Source organism: Microcaecilia unicolor, chromosome 6 (genome assembly GCF_901765095.1).
Source record: "Microcaecilia unicolor chromosome 6, aMicUni1.1, whole genome shotgun sequence".
NCBI classification, from domain to species: Eukaryota; Metazoa; Chordata; class Amphibia; order Gymnophiona; family Siphonopidae; genus Microcaecilia; species Microcaecilia unicolor.
In genome coordinates this window covers 41,783,906-41,798,521 of record NC_044036.1, presented here as the reverse complement: position 1 = coordinate 41,798,521, position 14,616 = coordinate 41,783,906, and the positions used below count along the sequence as shown (strand labels likewise).

The 14,616-nt window shown below is 44.3% G+C and overlaps 1 protein-coding gene across 1 annotated transcript in view; it reads right to left on the bottom strand.

The window, feature by feature from the left end:
* Nucleotides 1-7,027: 7,027 nt before the first annotated feature.
* The window catches only part of RAVER2 (ribonucleoprotein, PTB binding 2), a 130,626-nt gene continuing 123,037 nt past the window's right edge, over nucleotides 7,028-14,616 (bottom strand). Inside the window, exons 13-15 of the mRNA XM_030205895.1 lie at nucleotides 9,025-9,081; nucleotides 8,817-8,939; nucleotides 7,028-7,471 (exon numbers count right to left, since the gene is read on the bottom strand). Of these exons, the coding sequence (XP_030061755.1) occupies nucleotides 7,328-7,471; nucleotides 8,817-8,939; nucleotides 9,025-9,081 (324 nt within the window). The 3' untranslated portion in view covers nucleotides 7,028-7,327. The remainder of the gene's footprint in view (nucleotides 7,472-8,816; nucleotides 8,940-9,024; nucleotides 9,082-14,616) is intronic.

Genomic DNA, 14,616 nt, shown 5'->3' with positions numbered 1-14,616 from the left:
TCTTGAGATAAGTAGCATGAAATCTGTTTTGCTCTTTTGGTAACTTGCCAGGTACTTGTGACCTGGATTGGTCACTGTTGGAAATAAGATGCCTGTATGGTGATGCTTATGTACTTACAATCACATTGGCCTAATGACACTGTATTTGCAACATATTTCCTTTATCAGCAAGTGGGTAATAAATAGAAGTAAAACAAAACAGAGAAAATACACTGATACTTTTTTTTTTTTATTATACTCAATACATTTTTTGATCAGCTTTCTTAGGTAACTCCCCACCTTCGGATCAGAAATGAGCAAATGTTGACAAATATTAGAATATATAAGTGAAACACAAAAGCATTCAAATGACAGTCTCACAGGAAGAGTGAGGTGGGTTAGGTGAGACAGATGGGTGATGATAGGGTGTCAAAGCAGTATAATTTTATGGTTTATAATGGAATAGAAAACCCAGATATTTAAGTCCTGCCTGGTAGGCATCAAAATATTTTATCATTTTGATTTCAAAGGTCTTACCTTCCTGAAGTTAATTCTTCTAAAACATGGACGACGACCCAACTCTTTGAGTACAGATACAGTGCAATACTTTATCTGTGTTTTGAGAAGTCAGCTGAATTGGATTCTTAACCTTAGTAAACATGTATTTCCAAGACTAGTCATCGATTTCCTAGACCCCTGATGCAGGCCGATTAGGCCGAAACAAGTCGTATTCTCACCATAAAATCATTGTTGCAGTGTTCTAGTTTTGTAAAGTGCTGTCCCACAGAGGTGACATCCTGGTTGGCATTGTGATTGATGTTTAATATGATGTCTATGTAAATTGATTTTTATCTTTAGCATCTGGCTTGTCTCTTCAGTATAGCATCCTTCGTCACACTTTTTGCATTGAATGATGATACCACATCTGAAGATGAGCATGTGAAGGACCCCCTTAAGCCTGTGGTCCCCAAACTGGTCCTTGAGGCACCCTAGCCAGTCAGATTTTCAAGATACCCAAAATGAATATTCATGAGAGAGATTTCATTGTAGATATCCTGAAAACCTGACTGGCTGGGTTGTCTCCAGGACCAGGTTTGGGAACCTCTGCTTTATACTGAATGTTTTTCCCATGTGAGTGACTGGGAGATCCTGTGAAATGTGTTGGCACAGTTTGCAACTTGGTATATTACAGGGACATGTGCCATTCTCTTCTTTTTGAGCTTGTATTGGGAGCTTGCTTTTCACTAATTTGGTTCAAATTAGGTGGCTGTTGGAAGGCCAGCACTGGTGGAGCTAGGAATATCTCAGCAATGGAGTAGTGGCTGTAGATTTTTTATGATGATTCTCTGGATTGTATGCCACTAGAAGGGGGATTCTGTCTGACTTTTTTTCTTTGTACTGCAATAGGTTTTCTCTGGGTATTTTAAGGGAAGAATCAATATTCCTGGGGTTGTAGCCTTTTTGTTTGAAAGATTGTCAGGACGTTAAGGTGTTTATCTCTGGCTTTTGGGTCAGAGCTGATACAATGGTATCATGTGGCTTGGCTGTGTATAATGGATTTTTTTTTTTTATATATGAAGGAAGCTGGAGTTGTGGAATCTGTCCATAGGTTTGCTGTATATAGATGTTTGTATATAGCCACTGTTGATGGAAAATGTGGTATCTAGAAAGTTGACTTTTTCTGGGGTGTAGTCAATTTTGAATGTGATTGTAGGATATGTATTGAAAGAACTGTGTAAATGTTCGAAAGTCTCTTCTCCCTCAGTCCAAATCATAAAAATGTCATCAATATAGCAGTAGTATTTTAGGGGTCTAGTCTGCTATGTGTTCAAAAACCTCTTCCAGTTCAGCCATGAAGAGATTAGCATATTGTGGTGCCATCCTGGTATCCATAGTAGTATCCATGATTTGCAGAGAGATATCATTGTTAACGCAGAAATAGTTGTTAGAATTTGATTAATTTTGTTTTTAGTAATTTATGATATGCAGCTATGCCATTTTATAGCCCAAATATTCTTGCATGTAGCACCAGGGGCGGCGTATCTGCGTGGGGCCACAGGGGCCTGGGCCCCCGCAGATTTCGCCCTGGACCCCCCTACCACCGTCACCTACCCCCGCCTAGGTTCACTTCCTCTTGCCGGTTTTTAAAAATATTACTTCAGCTGGCGGGGGACCCCAACCCCCGCCAGCCCAGCTGAGGTCTTATTTAAGTTCTTCATCCTCGCGCTGTGAAAGCTGCATCCCTTCCAGTTTCAGACGGAGTCTGACGCACAGCACGTTGACGTCCTGCACGTACAACGTGCTGCGACGTCAGACTCCGTCCGAAACTGGAAGGGATGCAGCTTTCACAGTGCAAAGATGAAGAACTTAAATAAGACCTCGGCTGGGCTGGCGGGGGTTGGGGTCCCCCGCCAGCTGAAGTAATATTTTTAAAAATCGGCAGGAGGAAGAGGACCTAGGCAGGGTAGGTGACGGCGGTAGGCGGCGGAGGGTTGATGGCGGTGGGGGGGGGGGGGGCGCTATAATGTTCCCCCTCACTCTAGCCCCTGCCCCCCTACCTACCACCGAACGCCCCTGTGTAGCGCGTCTGGGATCTCCTCACATATTTTAAGTAATAATCTCAGCCATTAGTGCCATTCAAAAAAAAATAAAAAATCATCTTTTCCCTTGCAAGTATGTCATGGTTATTTTTATGCTTTGGATATCTGAACCAGAAAACAACCCAACCCCATTTCAGCTTCAATTTCTTCACTGACTATGTGACAATAGATTCTAGGATATGTTGATATATATGAATGCATTCTTCTTTCCAGGCACAGAATGTTTCCTAGGCCACTGGTTGCCTCCCAACACAATAACATAATAGATTCACCACCGTGTTTACTTTACCCTCCATCAGTCCAAAGTATTTCTTAAAATACACAAGTTCAAGCAGAGACTACAGACCCAAAGTTACACCCTTTTTGGGGGAGCTATAACTGTGCTTGTGGATGTGGTCTCTCTTAACATAGGTGTCTTTAGGACTTTCCACATCAATGTTCTTTGTTTTGTTTTTTTTTCTAATTGGAAGCTGAGCAAGATATAACCAAAATAACATGCTAGATTATAATAGGGATTTTTTTTTTTTCAAATCACAACCAAGGCACATTATGAAGAGCTATTGTTATTCATCCAAAGCAATTGCACATCAAACACCACAATCACAGAAATAAAAGGATGAATCTACTTAAATGTAGTACAGCTATCCAGAGAACAAACAAGATTGTAGAGAATTATAGATACAAGTTAACACACACTAGAAACTGATGGTGTCAACTAAACATTGTGGAAAGAACATTCAAAAGCCAGAATAGTCTCTTGCCAGTGTGCTGTAAAAAAAAAAAAAATTTTCTTCTCAAAGGAAGGAAGGAATATGATTCTATCAGTCCTAGTAAGCTATTGCCCATGTAAAATAACTATAAACAAAATGATGCTTGCTGTTTAAATAATTTCCACGTTTAGCTGATTAACTCTTGTGTACACAAATTGTGTGTAGGTGGGGGGGGGGGGGGGGGAGGATAGAAAATATGGGGAAAGTAGGTGACAATTTCCACATCACATCATTTTATTTATCTCATGTGTATCCCACATTTTCCCACCTATTTGCAGGCTCAATGTGGCTTCCATAATACCGTAAAGGCATTTGCCTAGTCCGGTAGCGAAACAAATACAAGGTGATAAAGTCCATTGTAGATACATCCCTATAAACACGTTAGTTTGCAAACAGCTGGGCTAAAGTTATTCAGATAATTACCACCTTTAAGGGGCTCACTGACACTTGAAAAGTATATATTTTTTTCTTCTTTTGAGCAACCAAAGCTTGTTTTCTCAAAGCAGCTTTTTACAAATTGAAACATACACTGATATGAGTTTATTACTGACAACCTGGCTATAAAGTGATTAGGTGGTCATGTTTTCTATCCTCTGCTTGTATAATAAATCTCGCTGTATAGACAAAGAATAACAGATTTGTCCTTCTTTGATTAGGGTGGAAGAAACTGCACATTCAAATAGAACCTAGACACTTTAAAGGTAAAGAGATTCATAAAGCAAAGTTACTCAACTACAGCAAATGTTCACGGAGGAAAGCAGGATGAAGATTACTACAGATGGGTTACATCACTGATGGAGCGCTGGGGCAAATGCTACCTAGCATTCAAAAGCCTCCGGCATGCCTGATTGTACATGTCTTCCCACCTGCCTCAGGCAAGAGTGGGCACTGGATAAAAAGCATAGCCAATAACTCCTAGGGCAGTGGTTCCCAACCCTGGTACTGGAGGCACCCCAGCCAGTCAGGTTTTCAGGATATCCAGTGTATATTCATGAGAGATTTGAATGCAATTCTCTCATCAATATTGTGGATATCCTGAAAACCTGACTGGCTGGGGTGTAGCCAGAACCCGGTTTTGGAACCACTGGCCTAGGGGGAGGGAAGTGGGAAGCTATAGGAGAACACCTGCTACCACAGCTGGGAATCACTAGGTACCAAACTCACCAAAAAAACAGTAAGTAGGGACTTGCAATAACAAGGCCCATCAGAACCAATACTTTTGTGGGGAGATAGTAATTCCCTGCTTGAAGGTGCAGCGTAGAATAGAAATGAATGGGCCTGGGAGGATAGAGTTTGAATCTAGATACCAAACAAATTCTTCAGGACTACCTGACTGAACTGGATGGTGTGTTGGGTATTCTGTTCCAAACAATAGTGAGATGTGAAGGTGTGGACTGAAGACCATGTCGCACTTCTGCATATGTTCTTGATGGAGGTTGCTCTCAAGTGGGTTACAATGCAGCCATGGCTCTGGCATTGTGCACCATGACATGACCCTCTAGAGTCAGCCCAGCCTGATTGTAAGGGAGATGTAGTTCACTAGCCAACTGAACAAGGCGCATTTACCAATGGTTGCAATTTGGGTCAAAAGAAACAAAACTCTGAGTAGACTATCTATGGGCTTTAATCTGCTCCAGATAAAAGGCTAAGGCTCACTTGCAGTCCAATGTCTGCAGTGCACTTTCAGAAGGATGGGCATAAAGTTTTGGGGAAAAATGCTGGCAGAACAATTGACTGGTTAAGGGGGGAATTTGCCACTACCTTAGGAAAGAATTTAGGATGGGCACAGAGAACTACTCTGGTTATGATGTAATCTCATGTAATGTGAATCAACTAAAAAATGTAGATCACTGAGTGTGTGCTGATGTGATCACCCCCAAAAACAAGATCTTCCAGGTCAGGTACTTCAGATGACATGAATCAAGTGACTTAAAGAGAGTTTTTGGCATCTAGGTAAGATGACTTTAAAGGTAACATGGGGTGGGGGGCTCTCTACCAGAAGCAAACCTTGCATAAAACAACTAGCAACTATAAAGATGTGGGCTTGCCAATCTCTGGTGCTGGTGTGCACCAACTGCACTGATGTGGACCCTTACAGAATTGGTTTTTAAAACAAGACTCTGAGAGGTATAGAAGTATTCAAGCAGATTCTGCGTACTCACAATTTGCTTCCTCCCCTGACGGGCTGGGATAAAGCACCACCTTGGTAAGTGCCACCATCACTACCAGGTGAGGCACTGGTGTCTGCCAATGGTCAGAGCACAGGTCTCCAGACTGGGCTGGAACAGCACCAATAATACCCTCCATGCTTTGGCACTGCGCTGAGCTAGGATGTGCCCCAGCTCCTTCCTTTACCTGACCCTCTTGTCACTTCTCGGGGGCAACTATCAGTAAAGGCGTGGCCAGAGCTGGCATCAGTACAGCAACATTCTGCAAGGAAGATGGAACCGAATTGGAGGCAGGATCCCAGCTTCATCGAGACTGGTGCATCAACACCACTTCCATAGAAGGGAAGTGTGCTCAGGACACAAACACTTCTCACATACTGGTGACCAAGAGCTCCTGGCACCATGCTTCAAAAAAAATGATGCTGATCCTTCTTGGCCTTCCCTCGATGCCAACGAGGATGAAGCAGAATCCTTGCAGGTCCTCGGATGCTCAGCTTCAGCGGGCACTACTGACTCCTGATGTTGAGGGCATTTGAGACCTCCTCAGTGTTCATGCATCTCCAGCATGGTGAACAGCTTCTAATTCCATCTGGGTCAATACTTCTGATGGACCAGACCGCAGCACTCTGAAAGGTTTCTCATTCTGGGCCTCTGTACTCTGTGTTTTCTGCATTTTAGAGAAGGCAGAGGCGCCAGTTGTGTCAAGTCACAGACAGGACCCTCCCCACACCTTCAAAACTTCTTAAACTACTGGAAGGTTTCTAGAACATTGGAAGAACAGCCGAAACAAAATCAAATGATGCAATCTTGACAAAAAAAAAAAAAATGGTTTTGTTGTTAAAAGCGACCCAGAGCTCAGGTCGCAAGTCACAAAATGGAAACCAAACTTTAAAAGGGCCACAAATACTAGGAATTAAGGGGATTGAAAAATATATATATCAAGGGTCCCACTACTCACTGCAGATTCAGGCTGGAATCAGGCAAGAAAAATCACATGTCAGAAGTGATAATAAACATGTCGAGTAGCTCTCTGGAAAACAAGAAACTGAGGGTCCTGCACAAGTCAGGAAGGCATGCATACATGTATGTGTGGTCAGACCTACCAGAGGCTTTGGGAAGCTTCTGAACTAGGCAGTGTCTGTGCCTGGGCTCTTATGGTGATGTCACCTATCTCTGGCAATCTTCTGTCCTGCTTGTCCTTATTGCCATTTTTCTGTTCTTAAATCTTTTTAAAGCTTAATTTGATAGGTGATAAACAAGCATTGTTTGCATTCTTTCTAAATCTTCAGCCCATCCAGAATTCCTAAAATTGAGGGCCAAGAAAAGGATGACTGATTTTGCATTTTAAGAGCATTATAATTATATTTGACTAGAACTTGTACACAATACAAAAATGGCCATGGAATTTACAAAACGCTGGTGTGTAAACCCTAGAAAATTAAACTGAAAAATGGGTCTGGGTTAAGACATATAAAAAATAACTATGAGTCAAGGGATCAGAAAATGCTGTAACAAGTACAACTGCCATATTTATTGCTTTATGTATTTACAAAAAAGTACAAATTTACTTTTGTACACAAGTCCACTGATTTCATTTGTTGCTATATTACAACAAAACATCCATAGAAAATTTCCATGTCATTTTTATTGCTACATATATATATATATGTGTACGTATTTATAATATTATTATTTGCAAGTCTACGATATGTCATTTGTTTTTGTCTTGCTGAAACATACATCGTGTTTATCTAAGGTAGAAGTGGTACAAAAAAAAACAGACTTGCAAACTGGACACGCTGATTAGATCTCAGTAAACTCGTTTCCTTTTAAAACAGGAATCTGTATAATGTTCTCCAGTATCCTGAGAATTCTGGCTGGCATAGTCCATCAAGTTTGTTTCTGGGGAAGACAAAAGATATGAAGATCCTCGCTTCTCATTAGTCCAGGGTTGCTAAAACAGAAAAAATAAGAGCGTGAAACAAAGGCTACAGCTCCAGAAATCACATAAACCACCAATCCTACTGCCTATGATATTTTAACAGTTATAATCTTAAAGAAAATAAGTTTCATTTAATTTAAACATATGTAAAGAATGTGATAAATAATGGCATTTAGAAAAAAAGGCAAACAACTCTTTCTACTGCAACTACACAGAAGTGGAAGGAAATGGCTGTTAGGTAATTATGACCAATATTTACTAACGGAGCCCTGCCAAAACTAAAGATGAAAAAGAAACTATCCCTGCCCCAAACAAAAAGTACCCCCCTTCCTGGATCCACCCTGCTAGCAGCAGCCCCTCTCCTGAACCTAACCCTTGGTAGTAGCTCCCCTCTCGCTGGGCTTCTCGAGCCACTTGGGTCCATTTCTTCATACGAAGACACAGACTACAAGCAGCTAGGCTGTGGTCGAGCCCAAGGCACTGGATACACCATGACTGGATATCGGTACCTGAGATGATCCGGTTGCACAGAGTACAACGTTTGAAGCCGTTGGGTGTCTTCCATGACATGGAAGGAAAAACAGCCTCAGTGAAATCAAAAGACGTGATTGTGCCAAAATAGAAGGGCACACAAAAAAGGGAAGAAACCTGACTGCGCAGCCTAAAGGCCAGCCGCGTGGAAAAAAAAAAATAAAAATTTAAATCAGGAAGAAAAGGGAACTAAGAAGAAAACTAAGGGTAAAACTTTTTTTTTTTTTTTTTTTTTAACAAAGCGAGGGAAAAAGCGAAAAAACTCACGAAAGTAGAAGACTTTTCCCAGGAGCACAGGAGGAACCTACCACACTTCATTGCGGAGAAAAACTGAGGTAACATAGTAGATGACGGCAGAAAAAGACCTGTATGGTCCATCCAGTCTGCCCAAGACAAACTCATATGTGTATACCTTACCTTGAATTTGTACCTGTCCTTTTCAGGGCACAGACCGTATAAGTCTGCCCTCCTCTATCCTAGCCTCCCAACCACCAACCCCTCTTCCCCCCACCTGCGCCGCCACCCAATTTCAGCTAAGCTTCTGAGGATCCATTCCTTATGCACAGGATTCCTTTATGCATATCCCACGCATGTTTGAACTCCGTTACCGTTTTCATCTCCACCACGCTCACGTGGCAGGTGGGAAGTCAGTCCACGAATACGCACACCAGAAGACTCTGGCAAAACTTTTTAACATTTTTGCTGTTGCAAAATGCTGATTCCCGGCCCAACGCAGACGTCAACCCACATGTGAGAATAAGCAGCCTGCTTGTCCTCGGAGAATATATGTTCCACAAATGAGTTTGACAAAACAGGAAATGTTTACCTTGTTTATATGACTCTGTTGACTGGACTGTACACTGGCAGGATGTTGTGCTCCTTGGGCAGCAGTGTAATATGAAGGCATTACATGTAGATAACTAAAGTCTCCATAAGCAGCAGCAGAAGCCTAAACAAAAGCAAGCAGAGTGAGGTAGAATTATTTTCTAAAACACAAAAACATTAAACGTGGCATTCTGAATAATTATTCTTACTTGGCTATAGTAATCCTCAGGGGGGAGTGATTGATAGACTTCTGCCAAGCCCATGTTCTATGTTTAAAAAAAAGGAAGAGAAATTACAATTAGGAACACTAAGACAAAGCAAGTTCTATATTACAAAGCTGAGAAAATCCCAATGAGAAAGCACTTTTGGAGTTGCTATCTGGAAAAAAAACCAAATTTGTTCTTTCATAAAGGAATTACACAAGGTTTCTTTAAAAGTTAACATGGACTAGTATTTCTGGACCTCTGAAACGGATTTGGAACACCACAATATTTAGATAGACTTTGCCACCAAGTATTAGAGTGGCAGGTATAACAGGTATTTTGACACCAGAGAAGGATCCGGCAAGTTATGGTTCATATAGGCCAATATCGCTGCTTAATATAGATGTTGGCCAAAATCCTAGAAACTCGCTACTTTGATCCACCAAAAGCCCAGACCTATCAAACACAGGGGCTGAAGGTCTGTGGAACCACCAGACCGCAAACACCATGGCCCTGTGCCCCCACCGAACCCCCACCCCGCAACACAGGGGATGGAGGTCTGGCAGACCTATAGTACACCCCCAACACAAATTCAAGAGAGGGGGCTGGAGGTCTGGTGGGTCTCCAATCCCCCCCCCCCCCCCCCCATTTTCAAGGTGTCGCTGCTGGAAGAGGAGGGAGTGTACCTCCCTCCTGCAACAAAGGTACGAGTGGGGGGTGGGAACAGAAAGAGGGCCAGTAGACCATCAGGTTTGGGGGAGGATTGATTTGCACCCCACTGGGCCACCAGGGCTTTTGTTTGGGGGGGGGGGGGAGGAATGCGAGGGGGGTTAGAGACCCACTGGATCTCCAGCCCCCCATGAACTTGCTGGCTGGGGGTCGGGGTTCTGCTTGTTGGGGGGGGGTTGTATTGGGTGGAATGGGGGACCTGCTGGCATGCAAATGTATGCTGGACAGGGCTCACCATTCCTTCCCAATGGTCTACAAACCCTAATGCCAGCTCCGAGCTAGCATAGGATTTGACGCGCTGCTCGCTGATCATTGGGGAGAATATATTTAGAATGCATTTGCATGCTACTTGCGTACAGAGCCCACGAGAGCGTTGTTTCACACGCCTGGGGACTCTGATCATGAGGCAGTAGCAAACACAGGTGCTAGGATGGCGCTGACAACCTCCAGCACGCACATTTGCTTCTGATCACTGTCCATTAGGGGGGGGATTTGGAGAGTTGGGAGCCTACTTGGTTTTCATGGTGGGGAAGAATAGCAGCATTAAAAATGAATGCACTGCTGCGTTTATTGTTTCTGTTAGAAACATTTCCCATAGCAGTGCCAGAGGGGATTCTGAAGATGTTACAAAGGGATTTCTCTAGGTTCATCTGGGGAGGAGGATCCCCCGCTTAGCTAAGAAGGTTCTGTGGCATGGGCAGGAATGGGGTGGTAAGGCAGTCCTGAATCTTCTTTGGTAATGCTGGGCAAGCCAGCTTAAGCAAATTTGGGACTGGGAGGGATCCCCACATAAAGAGGGTGTGTTACTTGAAAAGGAGTGTTTTCATACAACTGTTCCTTTGCGCCACATACAGTGGTGGAAATAAGTATTTGATCCCTTGCTGATTTTGTAAGTTTGCCCACTGACAAAGACATGAGCAGCCCATAATTGAAGGGTAGGTTATTGGTAACAGTGAGAGATAGCACATCACAAATTAAATCCGGAAAATCACATTGTGGAAAGTATATGAATTTATTTGCATTCTGCAGAGGGAAATAAGTATTTAATCCCTCTGGCAAACAAGACCTAATACTTGGTGGCAAAACCCTTGTTGGCAAGCACAGCGGTCAGACGTCTTCTGTAGTTGATGATGAGGTTTGCACACATGTCAGGAGGAATTTTGGTCCACTCCTCTTTGCAGATCATCTCTAAATCATTAAGAGTTCTGGGCTGTCGCTTGGCAACTCGCAGCTTCAGCTCCCTCCATAAGTTTTCAATGGGATTAAGGTCTGGTGACTGGCTAGGCCACTCCATGACCCTAATGTGCTTCTTCCTGAGCCACTCCTTTGTTGCCTTGGCTGTATGTTTTGGGTCATTGTCGTGCTGGAAGACCCAGCCACGACCCATTTTTAAGGCCCTGGCGGAGGGAAGGAGGTTGTCACTCAGAATTGTACGGTACATGGCCCCATCCATTCTCCCATTGATGCGGTGAAGTAGTCCTGTGCCCTTAGCAGAGAAACACCCCCAAAACATAACATTTCCACCTCCATGCTTGACAGTGGGGACGGTGTTCTTTGGGTCATAGGCAGCATTTCTCTTCCTCCAAACACGGCGAGTTGAGTTCATGCCAAAGAGCTCAATTTTTGTCTCATCTGACCACAGCACCTTCTCCCAATCACTCTCGGCATCATCCAGGTGTTCACTGGCAAACTTCAGACGGGCCGTCACATGTGCCTTCCGGAGCAGGGGGACCTTGCGGGCACTGCAGGATTGCAATCCGTTATGTCGTAATGTGTTACCAATGGTTTTCGTGGTGACAGTGGTCCCAGCTGCCTTGAGATCATTGACAAGTTCCCCCCTTGTAGTTGTAGGCTGATTTCTAACCTTCCTCATGATCAAGGATACCCCACGAGGTGAGATTTTGCGTGGAGCCCCAGATCTTTGTCGATTGACAGTCATTTTGTACTTCTTCCATTTTCTTACTATGGCACCAACAGTTGTCTCCTTCTCGCCCATCGTCTTACTGATGGTTTTGTAGCCCATTCCAGCCTTGTGCAGGTGTATGATCTTGTCCCTGACATCCTTAGACAGCTCCTTGCTCTTGGCCATTTTGTAGAGGTTAGAGTCTGACTAATTCACTGAGTCTGTGGACAGGTGTCTTTCATACAGGTGACCATTGCCGACAGCTGTCTGTCATGCAGGTAACGAGTTGATTTGGAGCATCTACCTGGTCTGTAGGGGCCAGATCTCTTACTGGTTGGTGGGGGATCAAATACTTATTTCCCTCTGCAGAATGCAAATAAATTCATATACTTTCCACAATGTGATTTTCCGGATTTAATTTGTGATGTGCTATCTCTCACTGTTACAAATAACCTACCCTTCAATTATGGGCTGCTCATGTCTTTGTCAGTGGGCAAACTTACAAAATCAGCAAGGGATCAAATACTTATTTCCACCACTGTATTATGATTGTTCCGGATTCTCTTGGATTATATGAAGAAAATTGCCAACCCTTTCATGAGGCATTTCTTGAGATTGTGGCGGAGAGTCAAGAAAAGTTTGGGATCAGGAGTAAGAATTCATCATTGACACTGATTCGATTTGAACCTGGATTTCAAGCGGGATGACACAGTGGAGTGATTCATAAATGGGAGGAGAGGGCCTTACTTGCTTTTGACAGTTACTGGATGTGGGTGAATTCATACCCTTTGCAGAATTGAAAAACATATATGGGTTGTCTTAAGGTGATGTGTTTTCATATCTGCAAGTTAAGGGACTTCCAGCTGGCGCGCATGGTGAGCAGACGTGCTTAAGGGAGTTCCGCCTTGCCCAACCTGTTTTTCCTCCATACATAGTAACGTAGTAGACGACGGCAGAGAAAGACCTGTACGGTCCATCCAGTCTGCCTAATAAGATAAACTCATGTGCTACTTTATGTGTATACCTGACCTTGATTTGTATCTGCCATTTTCAGGGCACAGACCATAGAAGTCTGCCCAGCACTAGCCCCACCTCCCAATGGTCCTGCCTCCCACCACCGGTGCTGCCACCCAATCTCCGCTAAGTTTCTGAGGATCCATTCCTTCTGAACAGGATTCCTTTATGTTTATCCCATGCATTTTTGAATTCCGTTACCATTTTCATCTCCACCACCTCTCGCGGGAGGGCATTCCAAGTATCCACCACTCTCTCCGTGAAAAAATACTTCCTGACATTTTTCTTGAGTCTGCCCCCCCTTCAATCTCATTTCATGTCCTCTCATTCTACCGCCTTCCCATCTCCAGAAAAGGTTCATTTGCGGATTAATACCTTTCAAATATTTGAACGTCTGTATCATATCACCCTGGTTTCTCCTTTCCTCCAGGGTATACATGTTCAGGTCAGCAAGTCTCTCCTCATACGTCTTGTAATGCAAATCCTATACCATTTTTGTAGCTTTTCTTTGCACTGCTTCAATTCTTTTTGCATCCTTAGCAAGATACAGCCTCCAAAACTGAACACAATACTCCAGGTGGGGCCTCACCAACTAGTATAGTGAACATTACCAGGTACTAGAAAGTGCACTACAAAGCTGAACTATGCCGAAGCAACTAAAGCGGATGCTACCAAAGATATATATGCTGCAAAGACAATGAAAACCCTGCAAGACAAGATGGCATCTGGAATTCCTGGGGACAAAACTGTCAGAGGCGCAACAGAGGCAGAAAGACAGACTGCCGAGCCCTCAGAAATATGGAACAAGATTTTGCAAGAAATTCAAGCTTACAGAGAAGAAATAGCAGAGTTAGTTGTGACCCGCCTAGAGATAGTAACTTCCTTCCTTTCTTCCAGCCCCCAGCCTCTCCCCTTTGTAGGTCCAACACCTCTCTTCCTTCCCTCCATCGTCCTCCCGCTATTACAGGTCCAGCACCTCTCTCTCTTGCTTCCAGCCCCCCCCCTCCAATAAGTCCAACACCTGTCCTTTGCCTCCAGTCAGCTACTCCCCCCCCTTTTTTTTTTGTTACATTTGTACCCCGCGCTTTCCCACTCATGTCAGGCTCAATGCGGCGGGCAATGGAGGGTTAAGTGACTTGCCCAGAGTCACAAGGAGCTGCCTGTGCTGGTATAGTGAACATTATTTGGAGGTCCAGAACCTCTCTTCCTTCCCTCCAGGCAGCCACCCCTCCCCCCCACCACACACACACGGTCCAAAACCCTATCTCTTCCCTCCAGCCAGTTAGCCTTCTCCCCCCCCTTGCAGGTCCTGAACCTCTCTCCCTTCCCTTCGGCCTCCAGCCCGCCCCTCTCCCACCCTGCAGGTACAGCCACTCACTCCCAGCCCGCTCCGCAGGTCAGCATTACTCCGTCCTTTTTCCCCCCTCATTCTCACTGCGCTGCTTCTAATTTAAATTAAGGGCACCAGCCGACAGCGATTCAAAGACGGAGACCCACTCCAGGGCGTTCCCTCTGCCGTGATCCGCTCTCTTTGTTGCAACTTCCTGTTACCGAGAGGGTGGATCGTGGCAGAGGGAATGCCCTGGAGTGGGTCTCCATCCGTGAATCGCTGTCAGCGGGTGCCCTTAATTTAGACTAGGTGCTTTGAGGTGGGGGTGAGGGAGGGAGAAGCTGATTCACCTCGGTCACCACTTGGATCGTGGAAGGCTCCGGAGTTGATCTCGACTCGATGAATCTCTGCTGGCCAGCACCCTTAATTTAAACTAGACGCTTCGCGATGGGGGTGAGGGAGGGAAAAGAAGCTTCATCTTAACCACCGCATGATGCCCGATTGCGAGCCACTGTTTTTAGGTGGGCCTTGAGTGGAAATGGGTGGGCCTGGGCCCACCCGTGGCTACGCCCCTGTAATCTGTACCTGCAGCACAGAATATACATAACAACCCATATAAGAT